Raw genomic sequence first — 17,230 nt, forward strand, 5'->3', positions numbered from 1 at the left:
GCAATTTAACCTGAATACTGAGGTTTTAGTATAGAAAAAAACGGTTGGCTCCAAGGCACGCGTTACTCGGGAGTAAGCTTGGTGGTAGTCGGTGGCTTTGCTTTGAAGCAACTGTGCAACACTTTGAATGGGTGAATCACGACCCTAGGAGGGTTTACTCAGAAGCAAACCTCATTGCCAGCAACCGAGCTTATTCCCAGGAAAAGGTTCACGCTTTCGTTCTTCCCATAAAAATCAGTAGGATTTAACAGTGCTTAACAGGGTTACCTACACTGCTTCCCCAAAACTAGGTCTTAGGTTTAATGCTAATAATTTCCCTGAAATAATTGCACTATTATCACACGATGAACTCTGTGCACGCGTAGCCACAGAGCGGGCTCTGAGTGCCACCTCTGGCACCCGTGCCATAGGTTCGCCACCACTGGTCTAGGGTTTCTCTTCTCAAGTTGCAGGGGTTCCTGTGGTTTGAGGTTGGTACTATAACTTTACCAGTGCATTTATTCATCATTTGTTTTTCCTCTTTGATGGGAGGGAGGCAAAGTGCCCACTACATACTGTCACATTTAAGTCCAGATTGCATGTGTCTGAGCTGAAAAGCAGCCTCAGCAGGCTTTATTTGGGAGGGGAGGAAGGGTCAGATGGGGAAGAGATGATTCACCCTTTCCCTGTGGCTGATTGCTTTTACCCATGAGCAGGAAAGCCGACCAAAGAGCAGGGAGTCAAGGAACTCGGTGGAAGATTGCAGCCTACCAAAGTTACTTTTTGTTAATGGAAAGTGACCCATCTGGGGAAAACTTATCTATGATATTTCCCTTGCCCCGTTGCACAAGAAACTGGACTTTTGAATGCTGTTCTATTTGGCTTTGATTGCTCGCTATACCTTTAAGGCAGAAGAGAAACATTACAAAGCAGAGCTGTTCATTTACTATCGACATTTAAACCCATCCTCGCTTTAAGCTCTGTGTGATGGATCTTGTTAGATTCCCTCCCCCACCCCCCTCTGCTTTCCAAGCTGTCTGTTAAGTCCCTTTACGGCCAGCTGTCATTGCGTCCTGCAACCTGATGCCACCTTTGGGCAGCAAACACCCCTCCTGTTAGCTGGGGAAACCTGATCTGAGAGGATTATGCCATCCCAGCCTTCTTTGGGAGTGCACTGCCAGTCCTTGGACTCCAAGCTGAACTTGGGAGACTCAGGAAGCCTGCTAGTTTGAGGAACTGAAGACTTTATTGGCTTATGTATTTGCTTTATTTATTTTATTTTACAAAATGTATACGCCACCTATCTGCCCTCATGAGACCACCAAGGTGGCTAACCGTCAAAGCGTACATTATGAAACTACATTTTAAAACCAGCTATAGCATGAACAGGGGTGGGTGGAGAAGCATTTATCTCATGGAGCACTACCAACATATGATGATCGCACAACAAGAAGCTGTCTAGAATAGGGGTTTGGAGATGCTTACAGGTTGGCTTCCCTTGCTTAAGGAGCAGCAGTGGCGTAGGAGGTTAAGAGCTCATGTATCTAATCTGGAGGAACCGGGTTTGATTCCCAGCTCTGCCACCTGAGCTGTGGAGGCTTATCTGGGGAATTCAGATTAGCCTGTTCACTCCAACACATGCCAGCTGGGTGACCTTGGGCTAGTCACAGCTTCTCAGAGCTCACTCAGCCCCACCTACCTCACAGGGTGTTTGTTGTGAGGGGGGAAGGGCAAGGAGATTGTAAGCCCCTTTGAGTCTCCTGCAGGAGAGAAAGGGGGGATATAAATCCAAACTCCTCCTCCTCCTCTTCTTCTCCTTCTCCTTCTCCTTCTTCTTCTCCTTCTTCTTCTTCTTCTTCTTCTTCTTCTTCTTCTTCTTCTTCTTCATAACCACTTCTAAACATTATTGGAGAGTGGGGCAAAATTCACCATACTGAGGAAAGCACATCTCATCTATGTGACCTTTAATCTGGAAGTTCTCTCTTATAGCCGGAGCACGTGTCTACTGCTGCTTTGGCTGTAATGGATAACTTTGCTTTCAGGTTGCAGTTCAAGTAGATAGGATGTTCTTTCTCCCTCAAAAAGCATTGACTCCCCAGGGAACTGGACACACCTGCTAGTAACTCATATGAAGTCAGTCAGCACCAATTTTCCATCATCCAGACCAAAGTTCGCACCAGTGAAGTTAAAATAGTAAATATGGGTGGGTATAATCGGAGCCAAACAATGGAGGCATCCCTTTGTTTCTTTGATTTCTGTTTCCGAAGGGAATGTTTTCTTTGATTTCTGTTTCCTGAGGGAACATTTTCTTCACACAGATCAGTTTGTGCTTCCTTGAGCATATGAGAACAAAAAAATCCCAACAAACCTAATGCAGCGCAACATGTTTAAATGAGGAAAGCTTGGGAGAGCAACGCAATCTCTTGTGGCATTTAAGGTCACTACCATATGCCCACTTACCTGGGACTAAGTCCTGTTAACTAAATAGGATTTATTTCTGTGTAGACCAGTTTAGGTTCCCATGTCCTTTGACTTAGGTATACTTTTAGTTGTAAGTAGAAGAGGGAGCCGATCACTTTTCACCTTTGCTGGAGAAGGTCAAGTAATTTCTTTGAAAACTTTTTCTAAGAACAGTTCTCTTATTCATTACATTTCTATCTTACACACCAACCAAGGAACTCAGTGCAGCCTACCTGGTTCTCCTCTAACACATTTTATCCTTACAACAAGCCCCTGAGAGGTTACGCTGACAGAAAGCCACTGGCCCACCAAGTGGTGGGATTCTAATAATTTAACAACCAGTTTACCCCTCCCTGCTGCACCCCCCTGCCACACCCCCCACTCCATTCACTTCTTGTGGGGGTGGAGGGGGGCAACGGGTTGCTGCTGCTGCTCTGAAAGCCCCCTCACTCCCCTAGGAGAGGGGGAGACAGGGCTTTTAGTGCGTCAGAGCAGACGGGCGGCAAGGCACCCATCTGCTCCAGGGCTCTGAAAGCCCCCTCGCTCCCCCTCCCCTGGGAGAGGGGGCAACGGGGCGTTTAACGCCTCAGAGCAGATGGGCAGCAAGGTGCCTGCCTGCGCCGAGGCTCTGAAAGCCGCTTTTAACCACCGGTTCGACGAACTCAACAAAAAATTAGGTACAGATTCTGGCGAACTGGTGCAAACCGGCTGAATCCCACCAATGGTTACCCAATAAACTTCAGGAGTCAGTAGTTGTATGAATCTGGGTAGAGGTGCTTTGCTTTGACTGGCAACTGGTGGGAGGGTTTGAGGCGGAGATACAGGAGGATGTCTTGTGAGCTGTGCCACTATGTCAATTCTGGGGGGGAACTTGGTACTGGAATGGGGTAGCTTGAAGAATTGCCAGAACTCTATGCTAAAACTGTAGTTTCTGGTGATTACTAGAGCCATCCTACATTACTTCCAGGTTTTCCCTAGAAGTGATGTAGCAGTATGGCCGATGTCACCATACTTTTTTCTCTCTTGTTGTATCTTGGACCAGCAGTGAGCAACTGTAGCTGCCAGCAGGCAGCCTCCCGCCATAGCAGGAAACCCGGCAGCCCTAGATCTGGGAGATTCAGGTTCAAATCCCTACTCTGCCATGGAAGCTTACTGAGTGACTTTGGGCCAGTTGCTCTCTCAGTTTAAACTGTTTCACACGGTTGCTTCTGTTAAGATAAAATGGAGGAAGGGAGAATGATGTCATAAGCTGCTTTGGGTCCCCCTTGGAGTTAAAAGTGAGTAAGAACATAAGAAAGAGCCTGCTGGATCAGACCAGAGTCCGTCTAATCCAGCACTCTGCTACTCACAGTGGCCCACCAGGTGCCTTTGGGAGCTCACATGCAGGATATGAAAGCAATGGCCTTCTGCTGCTGCTGCTGCTCCTGAGCACCTGGTCTGCTAAGGCATTTGTAATCTGAGATCAAGGAGGATCAAGATTGGTAGCCATAGATTGACTTCTCCTCCATAAATCTGTCCAAGCCCTTTTTAAAGCTATCCAGCTTAGTGGCCATCACCACCTCCTGTGGCAGCATATTCCAAACACCAATCACACGTTGCGTGAAGAAATGTTTCCTTTTACTAGTCCTTATTCTTCCCCCCCAGCATTTTCAATGTATGCCCCCTGGTTCAAGTATTGTGAGAAAGAGTGAAAATTTTCTCTCTGTCAACATTTTCTATCCCATTTTCTACCCCAGGTATAAATGAACAAATAAATATGTCCACATGGGGATTTGAATGTGTGTCTCCCAAGTCCTTGTTTGAGACTGGTCAGATCAGTACATTGCACTGGTTCTTAGTGTGTTAACAAATGTATTGGCGTTGATGAGTACATCATCAGAAACCAATTCTATATTATGCAAGGCTGGAGTGAGGGGGAACTGTACTCGGGGCATGCATGTGCCCTGAGCCTCTGCCACGCCCACGCCCTAGAACACGCCCAGTGCGATGTGCACCCCCCCATCCCCTTGGCACCACGCCACTGACATTACACCATTCTAGCATACCATAATTCTGACTTGGATAGCTCTAGACTACTACAATCTCATCAGATCTGAGAAGCTCAGCAGGGTTCGCCCTGGATAGGTGACCTCCATGGAAAACAAGTATCGTGCTGCAGAGGCAAGCATTGGCAAACCACCTCCAAACATCTCTTGCCTTGAAACGTCTGTGGGGTCGACAAAAAAAAAAGGCATGCCATATACTACATTTTCACCTAGCGTTGCCAACTCTGGGTTGAGAAAGTCCTGGAGATTTGTAGATGGACCTTGAGGAAAACAAAACTGGTTCACCAGATAAGAGTCCACTTCTCATGTGGAGGAACGGGGAATCGAACCCGGTTCTCCTGACTAGAGTCCACCTGCTCTTAACCACTACACCACACTGAATCCCTTGATAGAAATAGTATATTCTAGGGATATGTATCAGAGCCCAGTGTGTAGCTGAATATTCACATGTTAGGGGGAAGGGCCTTCCTTTGGTGCCAAGAATTGGATTGACCCATGCATCTGCTCTTGCTTTTGCACTGTGACTGATCCCCATCTATAATCCAAGGGTAAAGCCTCAATCCCACATTATGAAATTGAAATTCAGGTTTTGAAATCCAGGGAGAGGAGAATGCTCCAGTGGAGTAATAATTTAATTTACTTCTTTTTGGTATTTGAAGTATAAAAGAAACACATTTTTCAGATAAAAAATTGCCACTCTGTGGCGAAACTTTAGACCACGATATGGTGTAGATTACTTTTGAATCTGCTGTTTTTAGACAACAGATATTTGCTAATGTATTAGCAGTCCTTGGAGTTTGATTTGGGATATTAGTGATCTCTGTCTTGGATGGGGAGTAAATTCAGCTAATTTCTTAGAATTCCACGAGTAGGTAATATGTTGACCCCAAATATCTTTCTTCATCAGAGTCTGGCTTTTGTGCCACCAGTTTATTTTTGTGAGTTTGAGCATACTTTAAGATATACGTTACAGTCACAACAGGGCCAATCTTGTTCTTTCTGTATTGCAGAGTGGGAAGATTTCCATTTCCTAAATCTTTAGCACTGCTATGCCTTATTTTTTTTTGGTAATCTGTCATTCTCCACTCAGGAGCCTAGACAGATTGCTGTTGAACTGACTTTTCTCAAAGCCTTTGGGTAGATCATTGCTCAATTGTCTTCAACGGAAAAGGGCGCAGACTCCGTTTTTATTGGCACAGGATTCGGATTGCCTAGACACAATGGCTCAGTTCAAATATAACTTCATAATATGGTTTATTTTAACTCCAGTTAATTTATGAAACTAGGATTTTTGTTGAAATCCTGAGCCAGAGTATTATACTGACCTGAAAGAGAATTGGCTGGCCTCAACGCTGAGGCGTTTTCACCCCTAGAGACGGCATGGTGGAAGGTTGTGTCTGATGGATCTTGATGCAATTTTGCAGGGCCTGTACCACAGTGCTGTTCCTCCAGGGGTATGGTGAAGGCGGCAACAGTTAATCAACAATTTCTATCAAATCGGCCTCCCTCTCTCACACTCTTTTCCCCCTTACTGTCATACTGCTATATTGTTATATCATGTGAGCAAGCCATAGTAAATGAAGATTTTAACCACCATCTTTTAGATTTAGGATTGTCAATGCTTTTTAAATTTTTGTAATTTATTGTATTTTATTTGGTGGAAGCAACCCTGAGACTGTAAGGGAAAGAGAAGCATACAAATATAAATACTACTACTACTACTAGTAGTAGTAGTAGAATAGAATAGAATAGAATAGAATAGAATAGAATAGAATAGAATCTTTATTGGCCAAGTGTGATTGGACACACAAGGAATTTGTCTCCGGTGCATATGCTCTCAGTGTACATAAAAGAAAAATACATTTGTCAAGAATCATAAGGTACAACACTTAATGATTGTCATATAGGTCTAGTAAGCAATCAGGAAACAATCAATAGTAATGAAAACATAAAATGTAAAATCATAAAAAAATGAAATGAAATGTCAGCACAGGCTATAGTCATACAGTCATAAGTGGGAGGAGATGGGTAATAGGAATGATGAAAAAAGTAGTACAGTAATTATATAATAAATATATAATAAATAGTTTGACATTATCGAGGGAATTATTTGTTTTGCAGAGTGATGGCATTCGGGAAAAAACTGTTCTTATGTCTAGTAGTAGAACTAGTAGTAGAACTAGTAGTAGAACTAGTAGTAGTAGTCTAGTAGTAGAACTAGTAGAACTAGTAGAACTAGTAGTAGTAGTAGTAGTAGTAGTAGTAGTAGTAGTAGTAGTAGTAGTAGTAGTAGTATCATCACAGTGATTGAGAACAAGAAAGTGACCATCATCGGCAGGGGATTGCAAGGTCGATGAAAAAGAACTTGAGAAAGTCACTAAATGCCATGATTTGAAAATTGAGATTCAGCAACTATGGCACAGACCAGCAGAGGTCATCCCAGTGGTAATCAGCACCATGGGCGCCATTCCGAAAACGCTGGGGCAGCACTTGAAACATCTTCAAATTGGCAAAACCAACATCTGTCAGATTCAAAAGACAGCCCTGTTGGGATCTGCAGGAATACTACTGCACAAATACATCACAACGTCCTAGGCCTCAGGGTGAGGCTCAAATTGTAATGAAAGGCCAACAATCAGCTAAAGAACTGGCAGATATAATATTAAACAAAATTTAATAATAATAATAATAATAATAAGAAGAAGAAGAAGAAGAAGAAGAAGCTCTCCTATTTTATAGCTGCTTAGGGTTAGAGAGATTAATTCACAGGGGTAAAAGGGAGAGGTATAATACTCAGAAATGGGGTATCCCTGTTGTTTTCACATCTGTTTATACCTTTTAATTAATATAATATCTTATTCTAGGAGGCCAGCTGCCAGAGGACCCTGCCAATCATTCTGAGCGGTTGTGAAAGAGAAATGCCAAAGCCAAGTCCCAGGAACAAGGTACTGAAACTGGACATTGTATTAGTAGCTATAATTTCCATTGACAGAATTTTGTTCTAATCCATCTCTCTGCAGATTCCCTCTACAAATATGGTTCCTTCTCCCCAGATTAGGCACTGTGTTTTAGATGAGCCTGAGATTTGTGCAGGTGAGCAGAGAACGAGGAGCTGAGGAGTTCCGGATTTGAACTTGTTGTTTATTTAAGAAATACTGGGGATTTGTGACTTTTGCATGCAAACTAGATGTTCAACCGTTGGCCACGCCTCCTCACTGCCACACCCCTTGCTCTGTTTTGCTTTCACCGTTAACTCCTCCCCTCAACCTTGATAGTAACAGAAGCTGAAAGGGAGTGAACTGGCTATGGTTCTGTGGCAGAGCATTTGCCTTGTATGCGGAAAGTCCTAAATTCGATCCCGGGCATGTCCAGTGAAAAGGATCGGGCTGCAGGGGATGTGAAAGACCTCTGTCTGAGACCCTGGAGAGTTGCTGACATTTGGAGAAAACAAGACTAGTCAATTCGATTTATTTATTTACGGTCATTGACCAGCAAGATACAACAGGGTTAAATTTACATAAATACAGATTAAAACAAATAATAAAATACAGATAAAAAGCATAAGAAAATTCAGGATATGAGCACACCGTAACAGAGACAGCATCCATCTAATAATAAGGGGAAATTAGCTGCCCCAACCGGTAGAGCTCTGTCGAACCTTCCTGATTTTGCTAGAGTTCCAAGCAAACCTGGCAACAGAATACGTTAGGTGTTTGTTTCTGATAGCAATATTTTGATCTTTTCTTTCTTTGCCAAAGAGGAGTTTGCCTGGTCATAGGGAAGAAGAATTCTATGTATCTCATCATGATATGGACATTAAGGTAGAATATGTTCTGTGTTTTCCACGCCTCCTGTTTGGCATTATAGCGCAGTAGGCAGAAGGCTCTACGATGGTTAGCATTAGACTAGTCTTGACAGACCGATGAGCTAATTCAGTGCTAGCCACCAGATTCATGCTACTTAAGCCTCCAAGTTAGTTCATGGCCAGTGAGATTTGACTTTCTGCCACAAAATTACAGCTGTCTCATCACCTCAACTGTATCTGTGAAGAAACTACCATGTTTCTTTGCAGGGGGAAATGCCAGCTTGGGGAGCGATGGAGATTTTTAATATAAAAATGGGGGGAGAGTTCTGTCCCTTCCCCAGGGTTGGTGTTCAGGGTGCCATCTCCCCAACAGTAATGTTGTAAAAAAGATGCCAAAGAACAGGTGCACATAGGCGAATGTCATATGTCCAAAGGCGAATGTCCAAAGCTATGGTTCTATTAGCAGACTTCAGGTGTGTATCTCTAAACGTTACTGTTTTTAAAGAGTTGGGTCCAAGCTCCCACAGATGCTTTGTAGCTGAGAACACAAGTTGGGTCCAGGAAACCTGGAGAATCTTGACTCAGATTGCTAAAGACAGTGACGGCTTGTCTTTTATCTTTTGTACGTATGATGCTGATGAGCTCCGTGAATGCCTCTGCTTGGAGCCAGAGTCATTATCCTTCGCTACGGCAAATCTGCAGGAACTTATTGGCTGGAATTCAGGAAAGCAGGACACAGGAGCTCGGAAATGGCCTAAATTCTCTAAAGCCCGGAAATTCTGCAGAGCTTTAGAAATGAAACCTTTTAGTTTCATTGGATCACCAGATGTTTTTCTTCCCCCGAAACGAGTAGAGTTGACTTGTGCTCCTGGACTGAGGGAAAGGCATGTTTGATTTTTGGATAAGCGGCCCAATTTGTGCCTGTCTTGCTCTTTCCCCTCCCAGTTCAAGAATTAGCTAGCCCTGAAGAGCTTTGGTTTGTCTTATAACCAGGGCATGCTTCTCTGCATGGGTATGCTTTCATGTAAGAATTGCTTTTTCAGTGAAAACGTAATTCGGGCAGCTGTTCTTTTTTCAAGCGGGCTTGATAAACAAGGAAGGATCCTTTAAAACTGCTCCCAGCTAAACTGTACTGTAAGAACACTCTTAGAAGGTTTTGGCACTCTTAGAAGGTTTTGGTGAGTTGCCAGAGATTTCAGCCATTTTGCTACCATCTTGGCGTTTGTGATTTTCATTTAACTTTAACATTGGTCCTCACCTTAGTGTGTACAGAACTCAAGCAGTAATTCACTGCATTTTCACCTGCCTTGATGTCATTTCCCAAGGGCACTGGATTGGAATGTGTATGGAGAGGTATGCCAGATCGAAAATATATGTGACACATAGGTAGGTGTCTTATTCCCTGAACCTGCTGAACTTGGTATTAATACAAGTGTCCCAGACTTCAGAGAGCGTGGCCTCTCATGTTTGTGTTGTTGACTTAGGGCAGTGATGGCGAACCTTTTCGAGACCGAGTGCCCAAATTGCAACCCAAAACCCACTTATTCATCGCAAAGTGCCGACACGGCAATTTAACCTGAATACTCAGGTTTTAGTTTAGAAAAAACAGTTGGCTCCGAGGCACACGTTACTCGGGAGTAAGCTGGGTGGTAGTCAGTGGCTTTGCTTTGAAGCAACCGTGCAACTCTTCCAATGGGTGAATCACGACCCTAGGAAGGTTTACTCAGAAGCAAGCCCCATTGCCAGCAACCGAGCTTACTCCCAGGTAAAGAATCGTGCTTTAATTCTTCGCATGAAAATCAGTGGGGTTTAACAGCCCTTAACAGGGTTACCTACACTGCTTCCCCAAAACTTAGGTTTAATGCTAATAATCGAGCCCAGTGGCCCAGGCCAGCCTAGATGTGTGGGGGGGGGGGTGACTCTGTTTGTGCGTGCCCACAGAGAGGGCTCTGAGTGCCACTTCTGGCACCCGTGCCATAGGTTCGCCACCACTGACTTAGGGAACCTCCCTTGAAATACTGCCTTTTTCCAACTGAGGGTTTGATGAGCTCCTAGTATACTCGCATCAGTTCAATTTTAGGCCTTTGTGGCACCCACTACATAGTTTGATATTTTTCAGCATGTTCTTTCAATGTATTGGGAGTTAAGACTCCTATAGGTTGTCATTTCTCTCCTTCTTTCCCCAGCTCCTGGCTTCTTTCCATGTGATTTTCAAACTCCTAAACCTTATATTTGAAAGGTGCCTTTCAAGACAATCAAGAATTACATTGAGGCATTTGATCAACTGTTGGTTTTCACTTTTTCAATTGAACGGCTTCCATTGTTTATTCTCAGTATGTCAAAGATGCAGCCAACTACTAGGCTTATCCCGTAGCCTGTGAGTCAGTAAAGGATTCAGCCTAGTTTATAGATTTAGGGTGATTCTGCACAGGCCAAAGTAATACAGTATTATGCACTGGACACAGTGCGAAACAGATTTCCCTCTGTGATACACTTCTGAAGATGCCAGCCACAGATGCAGGTGAAATGTTAGGAACAAGATCCCCCAGATCACGGCCACACAGCCCGAAAAACCCACCACAACCAGTTGAATCCGGCCGGGAAAGCCTTCAACAATACACTAATATAGTAATACTTGCTTTGCAGCTCACAGCCAACCGCATTTACAATTACCATCAACCAAAAGAGCCATATTTACTTCCATCCCGCAGCTTACCCGTTCCTCTAGTAGTGGTTGTTTCAAAGGTGGGAACCAAGTGCCAACCACAAGGCCTGCTGGGCAAGGTCTTCTAGAAACCTCAGGGAGTGGTTTACATGGTTCTCTCCTCCTCTATTGTACGTTCCCACAAACCCATAGGTTAGGCTCAGAGGGAATTACTGGTCCAGGATTACCCATCTTCATGGCCAAGATTTGAGCCTGAGTCTCTCCGATGGTAGTCCCAACACTCTAACCACTAAACCACTCTGTAAGACTAGTGCCTTAAGACTATGCGTCTGGCTAAGCTCAGAGTGTATTTGTCACTAAAAATAAATTGACTTTGTACACTACAGATTCCAAATGTAGATTTCGTATTTCATCTGCCCAGAACAGGAAATGCTTTTTATTTCAAAATCTGTCATGCAACTTGAGTCGTTTACCTTTCTCACTGCATGCCTTGAACGGAATGTCATTTTCAGCAAATGGGTTGTGGGATGCCGGGAAGGGTGACATATCTTCATTCCCCAGCTGCGTCTTCCATTCATTTGGGATGACGAGCAGGCTAAGTGCGTCAGTCCCACTGCAGAAGGGCATGAGCCGCCAGCTCCTCTCTGAATTGTGGTATACACAATCAGTCTGCTAAAAATTCCTTTTTCTTCCTTGGGTTGTGTATTTGTTTTGAAACTCCAGACTTTGTGCGACTTACACTGTGCAGACTGGGAAGACTAAGTGGGGATTTGGGAGGGTATACCTGGGGGAGAAGGTAAGGGTGCAGAAGCAATTGCTAAAATGAACGTTTAGTTTGAAATTAGCAGATGGCTTGTATGAACCCCAGTGGGTATTTCTGATGTGCTCAAAGTGCACTATATTTTGCTGGCTTCCTGTGCATTAAAACCAGGCAAAACAGCTCAGCAGTTATTAAATTCCCTTGACTTTTTGAACCTCCTTTTACATCAGATAGCTGAGCCTTCAGGAATTGCTGTGGTGCATTCTTTGCTTCTCTAAAACCATCAGCACTAGATGCTGTTTTTAGGGGAGAGGAAATTGACTCGTAGAATTCCAAGTGTCCTTTGTGTACGTTTTCCTTCAGTGGTTTCAGTAAGTAAAGTTCCTTATTTTATTTTCCCCCAGAATAAAGAAATTGTTCCAAAGGGAAGATCTGGCATGTGGAAGTTGCATCTATTAATAGACTTGAGCAAGAAAATAGAAATAGAAAAGAACAAGAGAGAGCAAGTTGTACTATTAGCTACATGGCTAAGAGGTGAAATTAGGGCTAGTTGGCTGTGCCATCAGGTTATCCTCAAACTCTGCCCTCCCTAGGCACCCCTCCCCCCAATCTTGAGGTGTTTATTGAATCATGCCATTATACCCATAGCAAGAAAAGTCCACTCTCTATGGGGAGTCTTTTTTAAGGTAGAGAGCCCAAATTTGCAGTGTAGCTGCAGGTGACTCTCACTACAAGAACCCCTCAGTTTGTTAGAGATTGGGTCCGGGGGACCAGTTTTATGGGCCCAGGACAGAACCCTGTGGAACCCCACTAGTCATTTCTCTCCCAGAGAGAGCCATTGGTGAACACCCCTGGGGTTTGGTCAATCAACCAAATAAAGATCCACTGCTCCATTAGTTTTGGCCTTATTTTTTAATCTATTAGTTTATTGAAACATTTATAGCTCACCTTTCCGTATGACTCAAAGTGTCTGACAATTCTGAATTAAAACCTCCAATTACATTTAAAAAAAAACCAATCCCCCCCAATTGATGAAACCCTATAAAAAAGAATTCTGTCAAACCCCCTGAGACTTCTACCCCAGATGTTGTAATTTGTATATTGCAAGCTTCCTTGAATCCTAAATAACGGGAAGGCGGGTTGTGTATCTCTAGAATGAACAAAAATGCTGTAAAGCGATATTGCTGTGTATGATAAACTGGCTATGATGATCATTGTTCCTTCTGGGATGAGATTGTGAGGACTGCCCCACAGCTTTTGAACAGAACAAAGAACTTGAATTACATCTATAAAATAAAATGTTAACACTTATTTTGCTGATAATGAGAACATCCTTTCCTTATTGCCACAATATATTCTTAGAAAATCTGGTTTAGTGGAAGGGTGTACAGAATTATGACACACTCCATGTACCCTCACATGTCTGTTCTCATCCACCTTTTTTGGAACATTATTATAATGCTCAGCTTATTGGCTATTGGAGACAAGTGCCATTTTCCGCTATATAGACCTTGCGTCACACTCCCTTTGTGGGTATGAAGTGTCACCTGTAACTCCTCGTGTTTACGACCTACCAATAATTCTTCCTGTTAGACCTCTGTAACAATTTTGGATTTGAGAGTCAGGTTCAAACTGGACTTTAGAAAGTATGTGAATTAGCTACGTTTCTAAATAGCAGCCCAGGGAAATTTGATTTGGGTAGGACTTATGGCATGCGAGGGCTACCTTCTACCAGTGCTGTTTTGTCAGCATCTGCCAGCCTGTTTGAATGGTGTTTTACGTTGTTATGAAAAATGCAATTGTTTTGGAGCAAAACTATATGTGTATCTATGTTGTTTTGGAAGCAAGTCTGAATTTTGTTGGGCTGGGAGTGATTGTGAAAGATTCAGCAGAAAGACTAGAGACAGACTGACAGAGATCGTTTACATTATGAACATTAATGTTTTCCTAAACCAAGCTGAAGCTGGTTATTTAATTACATCGTGGAGGATAATAACAGAGGGCTTTTTATTGCAGGCCATAAAGCTTTCTGGAAAACAATCTGCCTTTTCTCCCTTTCAATCTCAGAGGTCATCAAACTTTCAAATATTGACAATTCTAGGGCCAATTGGCCATGCTGGCAGGGGCTGATGGGATTTGTAGTCCACAAACATCTGGAAAGCCGCAGGTTGCAGACCCCTGGTTTATGTTTTTGGCCACTGCCACACAGATGGTCCCCCTCCCCCCAATACAGCCAATCATTAAAATGTATTTGCTTTACCATAAGTCACTGTAAAATTGTTCTTCCTTTGAATGTACAGAATGTTCAGTGACATTGACCAAACATACTTATGTTCCAAATTAATTTGTTTTCAGTCATTACATTTATAGGCCGAATTACAACAGTCTCTAAAAATTTGAATCTCAGACGTTTTATGATGAACTTAAATTAGACGATCCCCTCTGCAAAGAACATCAGTAGATTGAACATGCTCGATTCAGATTTTCCTAACTGCTACCACAAAAAAGAGCTGTCTTGTTTGTTGTATTTTTAACCAAATCATACATAGGATTGCCAACTGTTGGTTAGGAAATTCCTGGAGATTGGGGGTAGACTCGAGAGAGAGTGGAGTTTGGTAAGGGAATGGATCTTACCATCAAAGGCGTAACTAGGGTGGGGTAACACAGGACATGTGTCTTGGGCCCCACCCCTGAAAGACCACCAGCCCACACCATGCAGCTTCTCAGAGCGGCTGCATCCCACCCTCAAACTATATGTGAAATTTGAGGGCTGAGGCGCAGTTGAACGCTGAATCTGACCAGAGCTCGCCCCATCTAACTGAGCTCGCCCCACCGCCATTTTGTCCATGCTATCTTCTGCTTGGTGACTGGTACCTGCATTCCTCCAGGTTTTGCCTTAAAGGCATATAGACAAGTCTTTGACCAGCAGAGGACAAAAGAGAGATCAAATGGTGAGAAGCAAAACCAGGACAAACTGCATAATGCAGTCTGGGTGTAAAAAAAAAACCAGCCACTGAATGATCCAGGAAGAGAAAAGTCTCACCTAAAATTAGCACTCAGATCATTCATCAAGGCATCCCCCAATCTGATTGGCCAGTCTTTTGCCACGACAAACTCTGTTGTTATGTTCACAATTTGTGTTGGTCTATTCCTCACACTATACCCAGATTTGACTGTGTCTCCCAAGCCTAACTTGAAGCTTGGAATCAGTCTCGAGTTTAGATGGCTCATTTCCCTGCTGTACTTCCTGGTATAAATCTGCTTGAATAAATATTGTTTCTGATTTTTTAATTCTATCTGGGTTCTCAGCATTTCGTACAAGTGGTAGAGTTGTGTCATCTAGATAGATCCTTGTTCCAAATGTGCTGGCCACTGCTTTGGTTGACCGCCATGTTAAAATCAACGTCGCCAGCTCCCTAGGCAAGGGGAAAGTGGTTTCTGGTGTGAAGGTTGCTTCTCAGATTGTCAATATGGCCCTCTTTCCAGGTAGAAACCATATCCACATCAAATTAGCCCAAAGACACATGTACACATATCACTGATTACATCCTATAACAGTGGTGGCGAACCTTTGGCACTCCAGATGTTATGGACTACAATTCCCATCAGCCCCTGCCAGCATGGCCAATTGGCATGTGTGGAATTGTAGTCCATAACATCTGGAGTGCCAAAGGTTCACCACCACGGTTCTATAACAAGGGCCACTCGTTCTGTAATGTACCTCACAATGTACCTCACAAGGTTATGTGTGCCCCAAATCACCAATTAATTTTTAGCAAGGCTGCTTAGAAGGGTAATGGGATAGGCAGGGGAATAAGCCTTCAATCCCAGTGTGGACTGCCCTTAAGAACTGTTGCTGGTGTCTACACATGTCTCTTTTGTTTCCAAGTTGGCAACTGGAGAGAGGAGATTATCGTAGTATTTTTGGAGGCTATATTTGAATCTAAGCAGTGGCATAGTGGTTAAGAGTAGGTGTACTCTAATCTAGAGGAACTGGGTTTGATTCCCCGCTCTGCCGCCTGAGCTGTGGAGGCTTATCTGGGGAATTCAGATTATCCTGTACACTCCTACAGATGCCAGCTGGGGGACCCTGGGCTAGTCACAGTTCTTCTGAGCTCTCTCAGCCCCATCTACCTCACAGGGGAGGGAAAGGAGTTTGTCAGCCCCTTTGAGTCTCCTATAGGAGAGAAAGGGAGTTTATAAATCCAACTCTTCTTCTTAGCCTTGAAGTAACAGGTTTCTACCATAAACACACAGTTTTCTTAAAAAGTAGTGCTTTCAGATCTTCTTAACGATTACATTGAGAGATTTTCTTTGTCTCTTTCACGTAGGTAATCATCAGAAGTGGCGCTTTAAGAGCACTGAGTGCCTTTTGCTCTCCCAGGAGTGTATTTTTAAACTTTGTACAGTAGAGTAAAGCTGCCACAGAAATGCCCGGCCTTTTTGCCAAGTAACAAGTTCCTGACAAATCATTGCCTTTTTGGAGGTCAGCTGGGAGTAGGGGTTGGACAGCCCGAGAGTGATGAATTCACAGGAGTGAAACAGGCTGTCAGTCTGGACTCTTGCATAACATACAGAAAAGTATTTGACTACCAAAGTCTTGTGCAAACATGAGTCTGTGTCAATAATGAAATAGGAGACCCATAAAGGTTGCTGTTCAAAGGAGTCCAGAATTATGCCCCTTTGTATGCTTTCAGATGAATCCTATATACCAGTAAAGCCCAATGAAGTACCCATGGGTATCAAAACACCACTAATGTGTTAGCTGTTGCCCACTTCTGCAAAGGATCTCTTCTCCAAAACCAAACAGCCAATCCTGGCTTTGCTCCACTTCAGTAGGAAGTGCCTCAGGAGAATCCTGGTGGCATCCCTTGTTGGGATACAGCAGCATGAACAGCCTAAAGTCACCTCAACTTGTGAGAGCTGGGAATCTAAGAAGGATTGGCCATGGTTACTGCTTGGATTGGAGTCCATTGGGTGAACCATGGATTACTATTGCAGAGGAAAGCAATGGCAAACCACCTGGCCTCGTCTCTTGTCTTGAAACATCATGAGGGATTGCTATCAGTTGATTGTGTCTCGACAGCACTTAGTTGTTGTTATCTCCATATTATGAGGATGCTTGGCTTGAAATCTCCTAACATTTAAGGAGAACCTCTCAAATTTTTTATGATTGACCCCAGCCCACATGGTAGCTATTTTATTGTAGTGCTCACTACATCTTCTAAAAAAATTCCAGTAGTGTTCACAGGTTTAACAAGACTGGCAATCCCTTCTGAGTATTTGCATATCCTTACTACATATCGCTACAAGATGTTTAATATACTGTCTGTGGTTAGATCTGGCACACATAGCAAATAACAGCAGCCTTTCAAAATGTACTCCTTCCTTTTTAAGCTCATCTATTCTGAAGCGAGAGCAATTATTTAATTTAACTCTTTTAAGTATTAGGTTATCATGGGTTAGATTTCATAGAGCTGTACTTCCAAAGGTGGTACTTTTCTTGAGAGCAAGGC

General features: G+C 43.4%; 1 protein-coding gene across 1 annotated transcript in view; it reads left to right on the forward strand.

The window, feature by feature from the left end:
- FAM13A (family with sequence similarity 13 member A) overlaps positions 1-17,230 on the forward strand; it is a 176,391-nt gene that overhangs the window by 41,556 nt on the left and 117,605 nt on the right. The window contains exon 6 of the mRNA XM_048509094.1: positions 7,349-7,429. Coding sequence (XP_048365051.1) covers positions 7,349-7,429 — 81 coding nt within the window. The remainder of the gene's footprint in view (positions 1-7,348; positions 7,430-17,230) is intronic.

The sequence above is a fragment of the Sphaerodactylus townsendi genome, linkage group LG10, assembly GCF_021028975.2.
Source record: "Sphaerodactylus townsendi isolate TG3544 linkage group LG10, MPM_Stown_v2.3, whole genome shotgun sequence".
Taxonomy (NCBI): Eukaryota; Metazoa; Chordata; class Lepidosauria; order Squamata; family Sphaerodactylidae; genus Sphaerodactylus; species Sphaerodactylus townsendi.